General features: G+C 38.5%; 1 protein-coding gene across 6 annotated transcripts in view; it reads left to right on the top strand.

The window, feature by feature from the left end:
• CNTNAP5 (contactin associated protein 5) overlaps positions 1-21,008 on the top strand; it is a 264,296-nt gene that overhangs the window by 160,558 nt on the left and 82,730 nt on the right. For all 6 annotated transcript variants that reach the window (XM_015289821.4, XM_046943625.1, NM_001048079.2 and 3 more), the window contains exon 12: positions 10,204-10,323. In XM_015289821.4, coding sequence (XP_015145307.1) covers positions 10,204-10,323 — 120 coding nt within the window. The remainder of the gene's footprint in view (positions 1-10,203; positions 10,324-21,008) is intronic.

The raw sequence follows: 21,008 nt of genomic DNA, 5'->3' as shown, positions 1-21,008 counted from the left end.
CAGCATCACGTGCAGTGATTTTAGTCTACCAGGTACATAATTATTATGATGCTTCCTTGTAGGCAAAAAAGTAATAAGGTATATTAAAAAGAGGAAGAAATGGAATGTTCACAGGCATGAAAGAGTTATGTGGGAGAAAGCAATAATGTCCTTGTTTGAAAAATGTAAGACTGTGGCCAGAAAAGTCTTGACGTTTTTGACAGGGCAAATGCCAAAGTCATGACAGGTAGGCTGGTTGCTAATATGCTGTGGAAATCAAGGATAAATAGTTTGCCTTTGACACAACAGAAGGGAAATAGACAGTGGCAGGACAGAACAATAAGTTGATAGAAGACACAACTGGGGCAGTGTTTGCGTGACCACACCAGATAAGTGGGACAAGATTGTGTCTGTCATGACTCGAAATGGGCCTAGCTGAAATTCAAGATGTGTGGATGAAGAGCAGAAGTGCACATTACAAAATAAATATAAAGAACTAGGTGATCTACACATATAATCCTTCCAGATATAATCTTTCCAGAGGCAATCAGTGTGCTTCAAACCTCAGGTATCCTCCTGCCCATTCATAATCTCTTCTGATTCTGATAGCTTCTAAACAGTTACAGAAGATATGGCAATCCACCTTATCCAGATGAGGGGCCGCTAACGAAAGGGTGTATAGTCATGTACCTTTAAATAGCTATCCTGCATCAGACAAGTTTCACCTTGAAGTCTCATTTAGTCCTGCTTCTCTTCTCCTCTTGTCTGAACTTAACTATACAAATAACAAAAATACAAAAATCCTTTACTGTTTTTTGGATTTCAGTAACACATAGGACGAGAGTGAAGACGGGTTGTTTGCTTCTGCAGCTTGTTGTCTGATGCATAAGTCCATTTCTTTGTTTAGTAACTGCTAATCTCCTTCACAAATTTTCACGTGGAATATTTACCAACACCCTCCAAGTCTTCCCCATCCCCTTACTCCAGTGGAGGAAGAGGATTTGAACTTAATTCTCATCCTTCCAGCTTCCAATGGAATTCATGTCTCCTTGCCAGCTTGCCACAGCATGGGTTAGCAATGATGTAGACATGCAGTTCAGTGGGAAATATGGAACTTCTGCTGGCTTTCCCCAGGTACTCATTTCACTGCCCAGTTTAAGGAGATTAGAAGTCAGGGAATAAACCTGTGTGACATGCTCATCTGTGAGTTTCACTGTGCTTTGATTTCTCAGCCTCTGTTGGGAATAACATCCAATCTTCAGGTGTACCAGAAGGTGCATAATCTATATCTTATAAAGAAACAATATGGTTTATTCCTCTTGAAACTACTGTTTGCTTTCTGCTTCTTAAGACAGTGCTTTGAGCACACAATCTTTGTTTCAAGGCTGTAAAATGCCTGATTTTGATTTCTGGTTTATCTTTTAAATGTGCCTTGCCCAGCTTGTATTTACATTAGTTAGGAGATTAGCTGTGTCAAAAGCTTAATTAGAGATGCTTTCCTAGTTGTACTGTGTGGTGTGTAGCCTACTGATCTGTCAGCTACTGGAGTTCACTGCTACATGTGTGAACCATGGCAGAATATATAGTAAAGTAATCTTTGTTTTCTGCTTTTCTGTTTTAGATAGAAACACTGATTCTAGTGAACAGTGTGGGAAAAAGGTCTGGGTAGGGTTCAGCTCATTTAGTTTTCACTCTCAGGTATTGTGACATCTAACCTAAATTAGTGGTCTCACCTCTGTAACAGAGCATGCTATTTTGAGAATTTGATTAATTGCATTGTATGGCAGGGTGTCCATGGCAGGAACCACATCTGCAACGTGCCAGTTGGTCTACTGGCTCCAGTTGGAGGCTGTTCTATCTTAGGCAAGCAATAGGCACTAGAATCAGAGTTATAGGTGTATATATACAGAGAAGGAGGAACAGAGAGAGGAATTGTAGGTGCATAGATAACATTTTAATTGAAAGGTCATGGTTTAAAACCTGAACAGTCATCTCTTTCATGCTGTTAAATCTGGTTGTAATTACCATGTGACAGAGAAAGCAATAGACCAGTCTAAAATAGCCCTGAGATACAGACTGTTATCACTTTATTGCAAGGTAATGATTGGTAATCTCCTCTTTCTGTGACTGATGTTACTCCTTTACAAAGCCTCATCTTCCCCTTCTGTATTTCTGTTATTTTTATGTATGACAGTTTTCAAGATGACCTTTAGTCTTTTTTTATTCCAAAGAATACTGAACATTGATATAAAGGATGACGAGAAATACAAAATAATGGTTTTATTCTTCATGTTCTGGGGATGACAACATGTCCCAAAGCTTTGCAAGGTGATAATTAACAAAATGTAATTTAATTCTGGATGTTTGCTTTGGTGTGTGATCTATCTTGCACATACAGGCATGTGTCTTACTGGCCTAGGTAATTGCTGGAGGAAAGATAGATCTAATAATGGAAATGTCATAAAGTCGCTGATAATGACATAAACTTAACACAACTTCAGGCTTTGAAAATGTATTTTTTAATACTAATATGCTTATTGAATATATAATTTTCATCTGAAGAGCTTAATACAACTTCAACCAGATCCTTAGCAGCCCTGCAATTGCGTCTTAAAGAACCAGCCGTGGATTAGGTAATTCTCCTGTGTTTCAAAGCAGGGAGATGTTTACACAGTTCACTGGCTGGGCAGTCAAAGTTCAGAGAGCTTCAATCTACCAGATGTCCAGCAGTGAATCTGGTCATGTAATTTATATGTCCTGAGGAGCCTATTGTCCTGTCAGAGATTATGGGCCTATATTTTTCCATGTGTATTTAAAAACATTACTGTTCTTTAACTAAAAAAAAAAAAAAAAGAAGAAGTTTAATATTCATATCAAGCCTTTGGTACAGTACTTGATGTTCCTGCATATTTTTATTCACATCATGCTTCTGACATATGAATTTTCATTGTTTATTTTGTAATAAGGTACTGTCTTACTATTGTTCTCCCTTCAGTCTGTGTATCTGTGAGTTGTACGTCTGCGTTTCTCAGTAGCATTTGTTTAAAAAAAAAAAAAAAAAACCTTTTCCTTTTGCCTGACATTTTCTTATATGTAATGTAGAAACTTTGGGCTGCGACTGCAGATCAGAATGTGTAGGAGACTGAGTCGGTACCATTTGAGGGCTGCCTTTGTCAGGCACACCTGTGACCCTACGAATGCCAGTACCTTAAGAGTAAGGCTGAAAGGCTATGCTTGGTGTCCTGCAAGTTTTCAATTTTTACCTTGCCTGCAACATTGCTCTTAACAACACAGGTCTCCCTGACTGCACTCAGCGCAGCAGGACATGCAGGTCACCCTGCATCAGCCACAGGCTGTGGAGGGCAAGGGTCTGACACAGCTGCCTTCAAGCCTCAGTAGGGAAGCAACAGAGGATGGGCTCACGTGACCTTTCTCTACTCAAGGCCAGCGGCAGCCATCACTTGAATTGAAGGAAATGGTGTAATCCCATACGTAATGGAAGGTTCCCTTCCCAACATCCATTTAGGTGACATTGTGGTAGAAGTCTTTTTAAAGCTATCTGTGGTAATAACGCATTGTTTATCAGATGAGTAAATACATATTTTTAAAAGGTAAAATAAGCCATCTGTCATCTGTGCACATCAGAGTAGAGACTGCATTAGTCTGTCAATAACAGAGCTGTCAAAATCCTGTTTCGGAGAGTATAAATTTCATTTTATGGCATTTAACAAGCCAATTGTACTATAGGGGTAACAATAACAACCATTCCCAGAATTCATAGCCTGCACAAATCCCTCTGCTGTTGGAATGAGAATAGAAGAAACCTCCAATTGCGCACCACTTAGTTGATTTGTTATTTAGAAAAATCTGTGTCTGAATACTCATTATTCTGAGCCTGCAAGAGCAAATTTGTCAGGGTGGAGGTATATAAGCAGAGGGTGAAGTAGCCACCTCCAGTCTGTCTCACAGGAGCTCTGAGAATTTTGTTGAGAATGCTCAATTCAATTTGTGGTATTTGTGCATATCAGCTTGTCTGAGGTTGGGTCATGGATGGTTGCATATGCAAACAGGATTCCTAGGTCTTAATGGACTTTCTGTTCTTATCAGAAATAATTTTTTTTCACCTAAGACTACATTATAATAATGGTTATTATTCTAAGAGTTATTTTTACTTTTTGCATTGAAGGTGCAAAGTATTATGAAGTAATGAAATGACTCTCAAATGATCTGCCAGTATGTATTCTGCCTACAGTATTTCACAATTGTGTAGTTGTTAGGTGTGGTAAAAGCAACATGCATCTCTGCAGTATTCTACCTGGGGACTGAACAATGAATGTTAGCTTATACCAATGACATCAAGAAATAACATTCTTTAGGCATATTTAACTTATTATAGCGCCATAAAATGTAATCTCCCTTTGAGTAATTGAAAATTATCAGCTGCTTTTATTAGATTATGAAAATTCCATCTAGAAAGAGCTAAACCACAGGACCCATTTTTGTAGTCATAACCAGTGCAACCCAAAGTTCTCTGATAAAACAAAAAGAATTGGTTGTGATTTGGAGTTTTGGTTTTATCTTTATCAGTAACATACGTGTGGGTGAAGGAGAGAGAATTACCTTGCCAGGTCTCCCAGGGTAAAACTGAAGTCCAAGTATAGCTTCAACCTTTGCAATGGGTCCAGCACCCAAGGGGCGAGTCTAATGGGTGAATAACAGGTTAATTATTTCACTGAAGAGAGGAGACTTTAAACATGTTGCTTCCTAGGGGTCATTTGCCAAAGATGAATTATTTGCACAAGAAACAGACTTGTCTTTTCCCAAGTTTGAATCAGGCATGGAAAATGAGGTGAAAGTGGTCTGGGGGAGAGGTTTTGTAAGCTGGGAACAGGGGGGCAGAGGAAACAGTATTGTTAGGTACTAAGGAATTATGTTACCTGCAGTAATGAAACAGCAAATGTGTGCTTAGTGAAGGCTAACATGACTGCAGACAAACTGTTAAGGGAAAAAGTAAGATTGGGATCAAGTGTCAATACAGTAACAAGTTGTCAGAGCAGAACTGGATAGAAACATCTTTTATTGGAAACAGTTGAAAAGTTTGACCTTGCGAACATTTGTGCTCAGACATCTGCTGTTAGTGCAGCACAGTGGGGATATAATCTCTTCTGGTTTAAGGACAATAATTAGAACAGCTGGATTAACAGGTTTCAAATACTTCAGTGTGAGCACTGATGAAATTGCTTACACTTAAAACCAGTGAGGTTCTCACAGCATATTGAATTAAGCCTGAAGTTGCAACTGCAGAGCCGAGCGAAGAAGGATCTGACTTTTTGGAGCAGGGAGTTCATGAGCGTGCTGACCATAAAGGTACTTGATGCAGAAGTTAGAAAATGAGTTCTGTAGGTAATTTTACTCAAAAGTTTGAAGTTGATTGTTAAAATGACATTTGAATCCTTTTTGGCTTCGAAATGTTGAATCATGAATCTATGTCTTGGACCTTGATTAATCAAAGCACATCTTTAGAGTTTTGCTAGCAGCCTTCCATAGGGATGTAGCTTATGTAGTGTCTTGGAGGAAAAATATGAGGTGCATACATCTCAGATCAGTATCAGACCATATATTTCGATTTTTGAGCTCAGGAATCTTCATATCCTTGGAGATATAAGAAACCATCTAGAGTTGAGTGTTGTTGCTCTGACTGAGAAAAAAAAGTGGTTGCTTTATAAATGCTGAGCAAAGTTTGATATACCATTTCTTAAACACTCAGGAAGATGAAAAGTGAGAATGAAAGGAAAAGATAGCCATTATGATCGGTGAACATCAAAATTAATGCTTGGATGGAATGAAGAGTTGTTGGTCTGAAAAGCTAGTGTCATTTGAGATACTTAAGACTGCAATCTATCTCTGAGAATATGGATGTGGAGGTGGATCATTTTGAACTCTGTCAATACTGTGTGTGTCTGAACAGGATCAGCACAGCTCGTACTAGCAAGTAGGCAAGAGCACATATAGCACTTAGGGAAGCAGCTCTTGGTGTGAAGGATGAGGCTCTCAGGCTGCATTAGTTTAAGTTTCCAGATCTGTGAGGATTTTAGATTTCTTTGTAAAATACAGCACTAGCCCTTAAAAATTTCCTTAAAGAGTACTGTCCTATTTGAGGTGCAAAAATGTGACTAAGAAAAACACATTTGTAATAGCCAATTTCTCTTAGTAAATTTGGTTCTTATGTCAAGTACTCTTACCTGCCATACCTAACTGTATGGTTCAAACACAAGTTAGTGTGTGTTGCTGACAGCTCTTTCTATTGATCACTAGAATTATGCAACTCTCTGAAGCAGGCAATTTCACTTCCACTGCCTGCAGAAACTCCGTGGTGGGGATTGCAGTGCTGTTGCTCTGTGGCCACACACCCACCTTGCTTCCAAAAGTGCCTGAAGATATGCAGCAGGGGCTGAAAATCACAAATTACAATTTTCTGTGGTTGGGGCTCATTGTGGAAAATGTCTTTGGAAAGTTGGTTTTTTTTGTCTTCAGTGGTTGATACCAATCAAAAGTGGTCCAAAAAAGAAGCGTGGGACTGTTAGAGAAAGAACACTGATCTTGGCTCTTTGAGACAAATGGCATATTACTGGTTTCATTTTTGAGGAAAGATTTCAAGAAGTACATGGTTAAACACTTTAATGAGAAAATGAGCTTTCAATGAGCATTCATTGTTTTAGTCCCATTTTGGTAAGCATTTCAAAGTTTGCAAACAAACTTGAAAGTGTGAACATAAATGCCATTAAAAATGCTTCAGAAAAAGAAAGGAATCACTTTTTTTTTAGTTTAAAATGTAAAATAATGCTTGAAAATTGTTGACAAGTTCTACTCAGAATGAACTCAGATGAAATGCTCTCCTTTATTAAAAAGGTGTAATTATTGCAAATGTCGTTTGACATTAAAATGTACACAATTTTTCAGCACTTCCATAATTACAATTGTTGCTTGCTTTTTGGAAGTTAGGCCCTGTTAGGTGCATAAATGAATGGTGACTCTTTAATGACAACTACAGTCATGATTTCCTGTTGTTCCCGAGACGACGACATCTTCATCACATCAGAGAACTTTGGCACAAAGTGGAACATAAATCTGAAGGCAATTCTCTAAGCTAAGGCTTTGGGATCTTAATAGTCGCAGTTGACTGTCTGGTTTTCACTTTTGTGTGACATTTCTGATTGCAAAACGTGACAAACGACTATGAAGAGATCTTGTATTTCACTGAACCATAGGACGGCTCCATGTTGTCGTCAATGGAGCAATAAGGCTTTTTCAGCAAATGGAATTCTGTAACTTTATTCTCAAGCAATCAACTCAGCCTGCAAAAATGATGAGGAGAACATGGAATGGATGGTGCACATGAAATGTCTGAGAAGGGGTCTGCCAATGTCTGAACATATCATTCAGATATCATTTTCTCCTATATAGCATAAAAAAGGAAGGGGAAAAAAAAACCTGAAAGTGATGGCCCATCCAGTTTAGAAGTGTACAGTACCAGTTGCCTGAGGTACCGGTGTGCAAAACTTGCGATGTGCAGCCACAAAATAAACTGTACAATAAAATAATTATTCTCTAACTCATGCTAATTAGAATATGTTTTATGTGCCAGAACTTGAGATTTTTAGCTTTTTCACACTTCTGCTGCTCCCTAATATCTGGTGTTGAAGTTCTCATATAACCAAAGGAAAAACATAGCAAAACTGATTTTTCTTCTGGCAAACATAACTAGCTTCACTGAAGCTTGTGCATCCTTCCAGATTTATGCCCCTCGAGCACCTCTAGCCTGAATTCTTGCTCTATTCAGCCTTTTTTCCCCCTAAAGATACAGTGACAAAGGGGCCATTTAGAGTGAATAGATCATCTCTGTTTGTGTCTGTCCATATTATTAATGGCCGAATCTTCCCATCTTTCCATATTAATTAAAAAAAGAAGTGTCTGGTCTCCAGCCAAAATGACAGTCAAGAACCAGCAAAACACTTAGGAATAAAAAGTTTATGATGAAGAATGAGTTTCTACCTGTGACAGTTCACTGATAACATATTAGTTTTGCATATCTGCTCCTTGCGCTATCCTTTGTCTTCAAAAATACTCACCAAACAATTCAGGGGAGGCAATTGGCATAGTCCCTAATGCAACAAGATAAAGTGTCCTGTAATGATGATGACAGCAAATTCACTAAGTGAACTGCAGTTTGCGAACTCTGCAAATTGATCAAACCAAGATTCCTCGATTGCTTACTTAATCGACTGTTACACTTTCTCTCCTGACCCTCTGTAGTCCTGTTGCTTTTGTCAGCACTTTGGCAACTTACAGACTCCCTGTTTGCTGCTCCAGTTATGAATACTGGAAGAAAAGCTTCTGGCTTGGGGATTATGTATTTAATTAGTACTCTTGACCAGCTGTGGGAATGTACAGATCTCATAGACATACAGTACTCTTTGCATCAGCCTAATGACCCAGAGGAAGGAGCTTTCTTAATTCAGTTCTTGATAGAATGGATATTAATTAAAGCACTATCCTAGCAGATGCTGAGTACCCTAAGCATTTTTGTATCTCTGGGAAGGGTAATACTGTGCTTATTTAGCACTTAGAGGTGTCCTGCCTGCAAAAGACTTTTTGTCAGAAATGTACAGGGCAAAAACATAGCCAAGTGATTTTTTTGATGAGACTCTTAGTGATCATAGTGATGTGATCCCTTGGAATTGTGGTTCTATTTTGTTGGCAGAAGCAAAGAAATTTTCGAATTTTGCTAAAATCTAAATGATGATTATTGTAAAGCTCTCTTCCTACTGAGACAAATGAGTCAGTAGTCAAACTATTCTGCTTCAGGTTGGCTGTTAAGGTCTTTCTGAAACTTGCTTCATCAGGGAAACTTCCCCTAGGGAAACTGGGAGAAAGAGAGATGCCAGTTTGTGCATGCACAACACTGAGAATGAGGAACTATTCCTGCTGGTGCAGAGCAATTACTGCCTTCTGCAGGAGAAGCTTAGATGGTGTTTTAAAAGCAGTGAAGATGTGCTCTGCCTACGCTCAGTCTGCAAAACTTGTGATCCTTCCAGATGAAAGACACTGGGAATTTTGCAGTAGTATTTACGACCTCAACTCAGCAAACATTATGTATATCAAATTTAACTGTACTGCTCTGATGCCTGAAGAATTGAAGGGGCTTGGGAAAAGATTTACAAGTGGCTTACAAATGGCCTATTCATAAGTTCCCCTGGGTATGTCCCAGTCTGTGTAACTAATGTATTTGCTGTATGATGATGTGTGAATGTGCAAATAGTGGTTAAAATGTGCTCATAAAATTAAGGGGTAAGGAAAAAGATAGTTTTGACCTTGCAGCAACCAAAAACGATGTCCAAATATATTGCTGTGTGTTTTGCTACTGGTAGAACTCAAAAGTTTACTGAGAGAGCATTTGCTTACATTTCTGTTGCTGTGTCACCCAAATAACTCTGTCTCAAAGAAAGAAAAAAGAAAGTTCTGATCCATGTGTTAAGTCAGTCTGTGATTTTTATTTGTTAACGGATAGCTGAAAAATCGTAAGCTTGTTTTACTAATGACATGGATTCTTGTAGGCAATAATCCTCTGGAAGAAGAATATTGATAAGCAGAAAGGAAGAGCTGGTTGTGTAAAAATAGGTCTAAAGCATAAAGATGTCACCCTGAATGGAGAACGTACCTGAGCTTAGGCTTTTTTGCTAGAGTAAATGGCTTATTTTTGTTTGGAGTGGTAGAAGTGATACAAGGAAGCTGAGCACTGACAAAAAATTGTCTTTTATCTTGACAAGACTTAAGTGCTTGTCCTAGTGATAAATCATGTATATGCGTGTGTTTGTATATATGTATCTGAAATATCATTTTGTGGATGCGTGTATGTATCACTCCCCTAATTAAATGGGAACACGTCTGAAAATTCTTATTTATTTCCTTATGTTTTTACATACTTTACAATAAGAACAACATTCATATTATTAAAGCAGCGTCTACTCAAGTTCATGAAGGCAGTTACCTACATGCCTGAGTTTGAGCACAAACTCAGGACTAAATGCAGTAAATTTTCACATGCTAGGCAGCAGTGAATCAAAAGTTTTCATTACAGCAGTGTTTCAAGCAATGCTGTTATGTATAAAAGTTTCTCCCCTTGTTTATGTGATACATTTTCATTTTCTATATCTCTTTTTTAAGCTATCTATGAGCAGTCATGTGAGGCTTACCGGCACCAAGGGAAGACATCAGATTTCTTCTACATTGATTCTGATGGAAGTGGACCACTTGGACCGCTCCGGGTTTTTTGCAATATAACAGGTAATGACCTAACTCTGCATTTGGTGCTTTATGTGGGCTCTAACGTTATTGACGTGTCTGTCATTGTGCCTACTAAGAAGATGCTAGAACCATTGTTCGTTCAGTAGTGGAAAAAGCAGAGAATTGGTAGTAACTGAGGTTTGATTTTTGAGTGTTTCCTTAAATAGGATCCAAGTAAAATTGATTTCTAAACCTTAAGCTTAAAGGGCTCACTTTCTCCTGTTGCTAAATGATATTAACAATGGTATTTGCTCCTTGTAAAGGGCACTGCATAATATCATAACTTTTAATGAGATGTCTGTAGTTTTTACTAAAGATCTGGAGATTTAGAATTCAAGTTTTTTTTTTTTTTTTTTTTTTTACTGAATAGCTCTTTTGCTTTAGTAGAACACTAGGTGTGGGACTCAAATAAAATGCTGCAGAAATAAATCCATTACACAGAATCTGGACCATTCACTTTCCAGACTAGCATACAGCTTCAGCTAAAAGCAGAGGGCTTACTTGTGCCAGAGCTCTTGAAATAGAACTGTGCCTCTGTAAGCATGGTGATAGAGAGAAGCACAATGATAAACAGGTTTTCTTTAAACAAAAGGGAAGTGTTATTTCTCATTGTAACCTGAGATTGTTGTTGGGACATGGCAGAAAAAGAGCTGCCTGTGGCCTCTCCTGATATTCAGTTGGCACTACGTGTATCAAAACAGGAGGTTCACAGGCACACAAAGCAGATCTTTGTTCCCAATTAGGGCAAGGGAGTCCTTGCCTTATAAACTGGGGATGATTTTAAGCTCCTTGCACTGAGCTGGCTGTTAATCTTCCCAGTCTAACCCTAATAGGAATTCTTTCTCTCACGAGTGTGCTGCTTATGGTGTTTCAGAGAATGCCTTCATCTACCTGGCTATATGTGTAGATGAGGAGGAATGATGCAGTTGGGAGGAGGGTCACCAAAGTGAGAGAGAAAGTGCAGAGCAAGTGCCTGGAAGGGTGATCTATTCGTTAAGACACCTCAAACTTACAGTCTGTAGTTTTAAAATAAGTTGTTTTTCAAATGAAAATCCCTATCTGGCAAAGTCTCTCTTCCAGTTACTGGGGCCTGCTTTGTATGTAGGGTTGTCTTGCAAAGGCATGAGGAGGTACTATAACGTAGGCTATATCGTGGATTGGGAAATATCATAGAGCCTTGTTTCTGCAATGTAGAGGAAATTTCCTGCACTACTTCCTATCAGAATTTCTTGGCTTCCTGTGACCAGGTGAGAGTGAAAGAATATTTTATTATCTAAATTGCTAATTCTGGGTGAGCATAGTTTGCCAAATATCTCAGTCCAGAAAACAAAGCACTCAGGATATTCACATTTTTTTTTCCTTAATCTCCTTGTACTTAGAGTGTCTCAAATTATTTTTTTTTATTTTAATTTAATTGAGCAATCATGTTCATTAAATGCACACTAGTTAATTATTAAATATGTTTTTTCATTCAAGTGTAACATATATTTAATAAGATTTGACATCTTCGCTGTCGTTGGATTTCGTAAGCATTGAAACAGTTTTACCTCTCTATCTGAATATCCTTCCTTGATCTCCAGTGTGGGAAATGTGCTCATTTTTATTATTTATCAGATAAATATCTGTGATCAAAACATTGTCAGTCCTTTTTATCTCTGCTTAAAATGCAGGATTTTTGACAAACTCCTTGCAGAAAGCACCTACTTCCTTCAAATACATTTTATTTGGCAGAAATCCAGAGGGCCTGATTTTCTCTCTGTAATGAACTTGCTGACATTCTTATTTTATTTTGGTTATGAGAAAATTGAAGGTGGGGAAAACTGACAGAACCTGCTAGCCTGAAAAACTTTTATTCTGCATATTTCTTCTTTTCCCCTAGATATTTCATTTGAAACAGAGGAAGGTCATTTGTCTTTGATTCCTCTGTTATTCCTATTGCATAAAGGAGGGCCAAGGCACAGAAAAAAATTACTATTTTTTTAATTATCAAGAGAGCTTGTGGTACAATTGCTTTATGTTTTTATATCGTCAAAATATACAAGGGCTTCTCCAAAAGTAACACCTCCTATTTTATTATATTGGCCCACAATGTCAGAGGCAGGTATTGGTGGTATAGTAGTACCATTCCCACCAATATTCCATTACGTGTTGTTGTTGTGTGACAGTTGGCAGCACAGGGGTAGTCTGACTTGCAAGTGCATATAAAACAAAGGGGTCAAATTGAATTCCTTCAAAAATGGCCATGTTGATATTCATTGATGTTTGCTGAATGTTTATGGAGACCAAGCAGTGGGTATGAACATGGTGAGGTGATGGGTGGTATATTTCAGCAGTGGTGACAGCGAGTTATCTCCACTGATGCAGGTTTTTATGAGTGTGGCATGCAGGATCTTGTTCATTGTTGGTGAAAATGCATAACTAATGGTGGTGACTCTGTTGCAAAACAGGTTTTGTAGCTGAGAATTTGCTCTATCACATGGTGCTATTGTGCTCTTTGCTGTTGTTGTTCTTTCCATGGAAATAAACAGGAGTCATTACTTTTGGTGTAACCTATGTAGTTTGGGTGCCTTAATCACAAGAACTTCTTTATTTTCTTGGGAACTTATGCAGATAATAATTAAATGTTTACAGTAATAGATAAAGTACAAGATAGTGGAAAAAATAACTTTTGTCTTTACCCTCAAAGAGATAAATTCAGAATTTTGCTATTACTTTCAGTAATATTCCTGTATAGTTTTCTGAAAGTTATTGATATTCAAGGAAAGTGAAAAAAACTCATTTTGATCTTGTTATATTAGGGAAGAAATAAAGGAAAAAAACACAACATTTCCATTCAGTGACATAAATCCATACTGCAGATACTATGAATGGAAAAATACAGATAGTCAGAAATGTGGGTGGCTGCCATGTATGGAAAAAGTAAATAGGCTAAAGAGATGATGAAGGGAACTGCCACAGGAAGACATGGAGGATATAAGCGTGAGGAAGAAATTTAAAAGGAATTGATTCCTTCTCATAATATGGGAGCTAAGGAACAATTAAGCTAGCAGGATTCAAATATTTGTTATTACTATTATTATTTTTATTCCTGATGCAATTGTGACTGTGTATATTGAGAAGGAATTGAGCATCAGACACAGGTAAAGAGGGGAGAGAGAAATGAGAGGAAGGAAATTCTGCAGGGAGGCGAAAAGAAAGGAAAAAATAAGAAAATGTATAAAGCCAGTTTTCAGCATGGCAAAAATTTAACAGTGTAGTGTCACAGGATATCTGCTGATGGCAGAGTGGATGAATATATTTATTCATTATCTGGAGAAGTAGCTGAAAAAGTAAAGTGACAAAAATTGTAGGCCACGTGCTATTATTTAAGTTGGTCAAGAATAGGGAAGAGTATACGAGGCACTTCAGAAGGATCTTGTCCTGAAAGCTGTTTATTTCAAGTAAAAGTAAAACACCTTGTTGAAATAGGCAGTGATCATGAATAGTAATATGCCTAATTAAAGGCATAGAAAGACATCTGTACAGAGAGAGGCTAGGAGTAAATAATCCATGGTTATTTCGATTAGAAAGACTCAAAGAGAATGGGCCTCACTTACAGAAGTGATGTTCATTTGCATTTTCTTACAATAGAAATAAAGAGATAATTCAATGACAAGGAAGGACAACAAACTTAAGACTAGATTAAAAAAAAACCAACAACAACACCTTATTAACATATTTTCTTCACCTCTTGTACCCATGACACCCAGAGCAAAATCACTTTCATAAAGTAATTCATTCGTTGTAATAAACAAGCAGTGCTCCACACCAGCTATGTGTGTATTGAAGGAAGAAAATCAGACATGTGCACCCAAACCATGAGTATGTGTAGGTAGATGGTAGGAGAGACAACATGAGGGTTTTTGGGGAAGAGTTTTTCCCTGTAATCTGATTGTTGGACGATTCGCCCAATTGAATTAATTTTCACTTCCCGCTGAAATGGCTGATAACAATCAGTATCAGAAAATGGCTATTGGACCTCCTCAGCCTCTCCTTCTATCATTGTGAGGCTTATTCTTTTTCTCTTGCTTAGAAATTTATTGATGTCCTCATCTCCTCTGGAGTAGTTTTACCTTTGATCTCTCAAAGATTTGCTTACAATACACTGAGTCGTTCTGTTGTCTTATTTTTTTACTGATGTTGGTTCACTGTATGCAGACCCTGGGCTATCCAATCAATAATACTTAGAAATTACTATGAAAAGATCAATGCTTAATTTTATCTTGGCCAGATATTTGTGCAGTTCTCAAATGGCTTTTTCTTTTTCCTCCAGAGGTGCAAAGTAGGGAGAGATGAGTCCTTCCTTCTCTTAGCCTTTGCTGCTAGTCAAAGATCTGTTTTTGAAACTGCTGTAATGAAAAAACAAATCATTAATGAAAAAATCTTTCCTGGTTTTACATTCTCCTCTGAAAATGAAATTACTGCTTATTTTCCTGATGCAAGACAAGTAAAGCTTTATCTTCTCTGTCTCAGAACATAATATGCAAAATGTGTTTATATCTCAGATCTAGTAAGGAACTGTAAAAATATGCGAAGGAGATTGCCGAAGTTGCACTTGTAATACTTTACAAAATTGCCTCTAGCCTTTTATTCTCTTTTCTTTTAGCTGACAATAAGAAAGATTTTATTTTTCTACATAGTACATATTCCATGGTATGTAAACAGACAGGGCTGATTTCAGGAGGATACAAGTTATGTTCGTAGTGAAGTATCTAAATACTTCAGGTGTCTCAGGAGTCCCTCCCTCAATTGATGTCCTGACAGTCATCGATCTCTGATGCTCCCAAAGTAATTTTGGGACTGGTAGTGTTTCTTTCTCTAGCATTCATCTTTTATTTTGACACAGAAACCCAGTTCATCAGCTTATATAAGTTATCTATTTTTCCATACTATATTATTGTCTCTTCTTAATTTATATAACAGTTATGTTGGTACAGAAGTCACCCTGTCAGCTGAAGGTTGGGCTAACATCAGTTAGGCTGAAGCAGTAACAGGGAGGAGGAGGATATCATGCTCTTAATTCTGGTTGTTACCTGCAACTACGTGACTGTGGGACAAGAGCTGTAACAGTGAAGTGCCTTAAGTTGTCAGAATGAGCCAGATGCAGCCTTTAATATCTTTGTGGAGTTTTTGGAGTATGGGTTGTTTTTGTTGATTGGTTGCTTTTTTGTTTGTTTGTGTATGAATGTACCTTGCAGTTTACTGTCTATAATTGTGATTGACTATCACTGGAGAAAACAATGAACAGGAATCCTTTAAAAATTATTGACTACAGCTTAGATAGAAGACAGTCCTTAAGAATTTACAGTTTATCCCCTCAAACACTGCAGGTTTTTTGACACAATGCATTTCTGACAATTTATACATTTCTGTTATGAGTTTTCATTAAGAATTTCAGAACATTATAAAATGAAAAACATTTAATGTTTGTGTTACTTCAAATGCGTTGTGCTGTCGCCAGCTGTCTTGCTGTTTTTAGCAAGCTCTGTGCTGTGAAATTGCTCTGTTTCTGATGAACTTTACAGCACATGTCCCACAGGCTTTCTTCACCCTCACATATGCAGGAGACCACCAAGGAAATCTTATTACAGATGAATGTAACAGATGTTTTACTCTAACATTTAACCAAGGGTTACTGCAACTTGATTGATCTCCTCCCATGTTCGCAGAAACTGTAAGTAAGCTGTGGCTCTCCAAAAGTCACTCCAGCTGTCTCGCCAGGTTAGGATCCATTTGCCCCTGACACAGTTGCTGTGTGCTGTGTTGGAAACCTTCAGATGTGCTCTCCAGCCTCCTGGTGTTGGGACAGTAGGTCACCAGTGGGCTCTGCTTCTTGTCTGCTGGATTCATGAGGGTACTTGAATCTCATAAGGCATCTGAAGTATTGGAAGAGTTGTATGTTCCAGGGGAAGGTCAGGTTGGATATTAGGAAAAAAGTTCTTCTCAGAAAGAAAGTGAGGCACTGGCACAGGTCATAGAGTCACTGTCCTTCAAGGTGTTCAAGAACTGTGGAGGTATGAGGCACCGAGGCACATGGTTTTAGTGGGTATGGTGGTAGTGAGTAGGCAGTTCTACTAGATGCTCTTAGAGGTTTTTTCCATTCTATGATTCTGTGCTGAGGCTCTCAAAAGTCACCAGGCATGAAGCAGCTTGAATCAGAGAGGACTGAATTGTTCTCACCATTTCAGTGAGTATGAGTGCAGGAGATAAGCGTTTGTTTTGCACTAGGAATTAATTCAGTGGCTCCCTCTGTTTCTCACTGCTTTGTAGATACCATGTACTACAGGAAACATGGAAGTGGGCTGGCAGGGTGATGGTTTAAGATCTATGGGCTTCATCGTAATGGGGGAATGAGGGTGCAGAGGGTGAGGTCACTCACTCTCATCTATCAGAGCCACCTATCATGGTTGTTGTGCTGACAGACTCACCTTGAACCTTAAGCTTAGAGTGAGCAAACATCCCACCTGGGGATGTATGGAGTGTAGCCCTTCCCTCTCTGGCAGGGCTGGGATCGTGTGTCTCTGGAGATGGGCAATACACTGCAACACTTGTGCCTTCCTGATGCCGGCAACTGAGAACTGGGAGGGATTTATAGGGTGGAGACCCTCCCAGATATGGACATCCCTGGGGAACACACACCTGCAGGTATAGTCTTGCCAGCACCACTGGAGAGCAGACTGCACTGAGAGCTGGGGGCTGGGAACCACCCCAGAATAGTTTCCATGGAAATGTGGTGCTTGTGCACTGGCTGGAAGCGGCTGAATCGTAAATTAGGAGGAGGCTGAAGAGCATGAAACAACCTGCAAAAGCACATATCACTGGGTCAGCCAACAGAAAAGAAAACGGGTGAGAGGAAAAAAAAAAAATAAAAATATTGAGTGGGTCTCCAAGCAGTCTCAGAAAACACCTTGGAGTTAGTGAATTAAAGCTTTTTGCTTAAAGAAATTGTCTTTTCATGTTCTCCAGGGATATATTAGAGTGGCTGGGTTAAACTGCCACTGCAGCTTTAAACAATACAGTGTTAAAGGGGTAGAGTCTGTCTTTTGTGTAGTTACTCCTGTAATTATAGGTACAGCTTTCAGAACAGTATTTGGTATTCAGTGTAGAGCAGCACAAAACAAATGCATCGTATGAGCTCTCAAAGCAATTTCTCTCTCTCTCATGTAACATTTACCGGATGTTTGGCTTGTTGGCAATTTAATCAGTCTGAACAATCTTGTTTGGTGACAAACCTCCTAAATCACAAAGGAGTGATGCAGTTTGTATGGGTGAAATGTGTTCCACAGAGATATTTCAAGTTGAAGAATAAAAATGAGAATTAGACAATACAGAACTCATTGAAAGCCAGTTTTCCAGCTGTTCTAATTTCCCACAATTTAATTTGTGTGCCGTCAAAAGCAACTTGGAGCCTTCCAGAAAGATGATAGAACTAAGGGTGAGACTAAGTAGAGGGTCTAAATTGTGCTGAATGCATTGCAGTTCCATGCTGTAAAAACATCTCCTAGGATCAAATACAGGCAGCATAATATCCTTGTAAATTGGACCATTAAATAAAACTGCAAAGTCATAAAGCTGTAGCATTACCCTGAAATTAATACATTGTCACCTTTGAATTATGGAACAATTTAACAAGCATTTAGAAAATCTGCTTTTCAAGGCTGTATGTAACTATTCCAGGTTATACAGTAGAAGCTGTGGCTATGCTCTTCTATTGGGTTTTGAATTACTTGCAGCTCGTGTGTGGTTCAGAATTTTACCAAGCTGAGAAAGCAATAAAATAATAAGGTGGAATAATAGAAGGTAAAAATAAACAGTGACCTTTGCTTGGAGAACAACTTTCTCATTCCCATTGCAAATTCACAAGTGCAGAGAGAGCTCATTAAGTTGAGTAAACAGGAAAAAAGCATACAATATGGACAGATAGAAAAAGATAATGATAGTCTCTTTGTTGAAATAGAGAAAGGAGTGCCTTATCTGCCTAGACTAGCAGTTTCCAAACATTGAAGTGGCTAGAAGAAGCTAGCAACACTCAGTTTGGCTCGTCTATGTCACTTCCTAAAAATATAATGAAGGCAACCCCCCAAAATAGTAAAGATTTTAAAAACAAACACAAACAAAGTGAAATAAGAACACTGTTTAGAGGCCCATTTGCAAATAGCACAGGCATAATCTTTACAGAGGTGTGTCTCTGCAAAGGTATATGCAAATTGCAAAGTTAAGCTGCTGACAGCTGCTACGCTTCTTTCTAACTGGAATGATGTGTGTGCATGTCTAGACTGCAGCTACACTACTTGCCTAAGACCTGAAGCATGCCTGAAATGCAAGCTTACAGATCACTGTCAGTAAGTTTCAGAGTACAGGCTGACCAAGCTGTAGGAGGAGAATTCATTGCCCTCATTATGAGGCAGACAGCTCTATTCTGGGAGCAGTCTTAGCTAAAGTTGCAGATGCGAATTTGAGAAAATGGAATGATCTTTTCCCATGAGCCACTGGGTTTCAGGTTGAGAAAATGGTATTAGAATAAAGAACAAGACTTGACCTGAATGGTGAGGGTCTTCAGGAGAAAGGTTGCCTTCTGACCTGTGGGAATATATGGAAGTGGTCTTGCTGTTGTCTTGAAATGGCCTGAGAAGTTTGTTGTGCTTCAGTTCAACAGTTAGAAGCCTTTCTCATTGACTTTGAGGAGGAAAAAAAAAAACAAAACCAAAAGGTGTTGAGGTAGTAGATGTGTAAAGCAAAGGTACACAGCCAACAGAAACAGACTTTTAAAAGTTGGTAGCTTTTGTCATCTCACATATATGCTTGATAGTGACTCTCCTTTAATTAGATCAGTGAGACAAATATTTATATTTTTTGAGGTTTGCTGTTCATTACCTTTACCTCAAAGATGGAGCACAGAAGGAATCTTGGAAGCAAAACACAGACCTGACCTATAAAACTAATGAGCATAATAAATCAGGCATATGTAGATTAGAAAACATCTGAAATGTAACTGTGATTTTCTTCCTTTCTGCTACTCTTTTTCTTCTTCTCTGTTCTGATTTACTTGCTAAATCACAATTACATTCAGTACAGACAGAAATTCAATTTGTTTCTCCTTTTCCCCTGCTAACTAGAAGATGGATAATCTGCAGTTAATTTCTCATTTCCACAAAATACTGTGGAGAATACCAGCCCTTGAATGTCAAAGTTCAGATCTCAGAGGTACAGATGAGTGCATCTGTGATGATAACAACTGAAAATTAATCAACATTCATGGAGGAAGACAAAAGAGAGACTGGTCCATGTTGTCTGTTCAGTATGTTTGTCAATAAGTGTTTGTCCCTGACAGTATGTTTGCTGATGCTTTGTCCAGCCTCATTTCAAACATGTCAATTGATTACATTTCCAATGCTCTGGAATGACTGTTTCATGTTGTGATCATTTTTTAGGAGGTTGGTTGGTTTTTTTTTGGCTTTTCAAATACCCACATGGCACCTTTCCTGGTGTACGAGTAAAAAGCTTGGAAAGTATTGAAGTGTTAACCACTCTGCAACTCTAATATTAATTAATATTAAAATATTAACTGTATTTTCTAAGCAGTAGTGTAGTCAGTTTATGAACGTTGATTTTATTATATGAGGACTGTTCCAAAAGTAATGCCTTCTATTTTATTATATTGGCCCATGAAGTCAGAGGTGAATGTTGGTGTTATGGCAGTAGAGGCTGAACCTTCACACCAACATTCCATTACATGTTGTTGCTGTGTGACAGATTGCCATGGAGGGTGTATGAAGCAAAAATGTCATTGAATTCCTCCATGTGGAAAAATTGAAGTGACATTCATTGACGTTTGCTGAATGTTTATGGAGACCAAACAGTGGATGTGAGTACAGTGAAGCAGTGGGTGGTGCATTTCCACAGTGGTGACAATAACATGAAAGACAAGCCACATTCCTGGCAACCATGCACAGCTGACACACAATGAAATAAAAGCATCTTGATGAGCTCATCCACACAAGTCAGTGGATTATGACTAGGGAACTGCGTTATGAGTATTGACTTCAGTGTGTCAGAAACAATAGTGGCAATGTTAGAATATCACAAAGATGCAAAGTTTGTGCCAGGTGAGTCCCACAAATGCTCACATAGGACTAGAAAAGAACACAGTGTGCAAGTTTGTCAAAACCTGTAGAACCAATACAAGGCTAAAGGTGACAATTTCTTGTGTTATATCATTACTGGTGAGAAGATGTGTCAGTGCTGTGAGCTGGAATCAAAAAGCAGTCTGCGCAGTTGTGCATGTGAATTCCTCACTGAAGAAAAAATTCAAGACACAGTCCTCAGCAGGTAAAGTGATGTGCACTGTCTTTTGGGGTGGGGAAGGGATGATCCTTCTGGATTTCCTGGGACCTGGAAAAACCATCAATTCTGCTACATCGTGACGTGAGCTGAAGGCTCCAACTTCGAAAGTTGCATCAGAGAAGAAGACAGCATTTCACTTGCAGCACAATAATGTCAGGCTCTATACCAACTTAGAGACCATGAAGCACATTGTCAGTGTTGGCTGGACAAAGGATCCACAATCAGCATCCTGAACTCAGTAAGAATCTCATAATAATAGATCTATGAGCAAACTGCTTCCATCCACCATCATGGAAATGATA

This window comes from Gallus gallus, chromosome 7 (assembly GCF_016699485.2).
Source record: "Gallus gallus isolate bGalGal1 chromosome 7, bGalGal1.mat.broiler.GRCg7b, whole genome shotgun sequence".
NCBI lineage: Eukaryota > Metazoa > Chordata > Aves > Galliformes > Phasianidae > Gallus > Gallus gallus.
The sequence above is the reverse complement of the archived record's forward strand: the minus strand, read 5'-3'. Positions and strand labels throughout refer to the sequence as shown.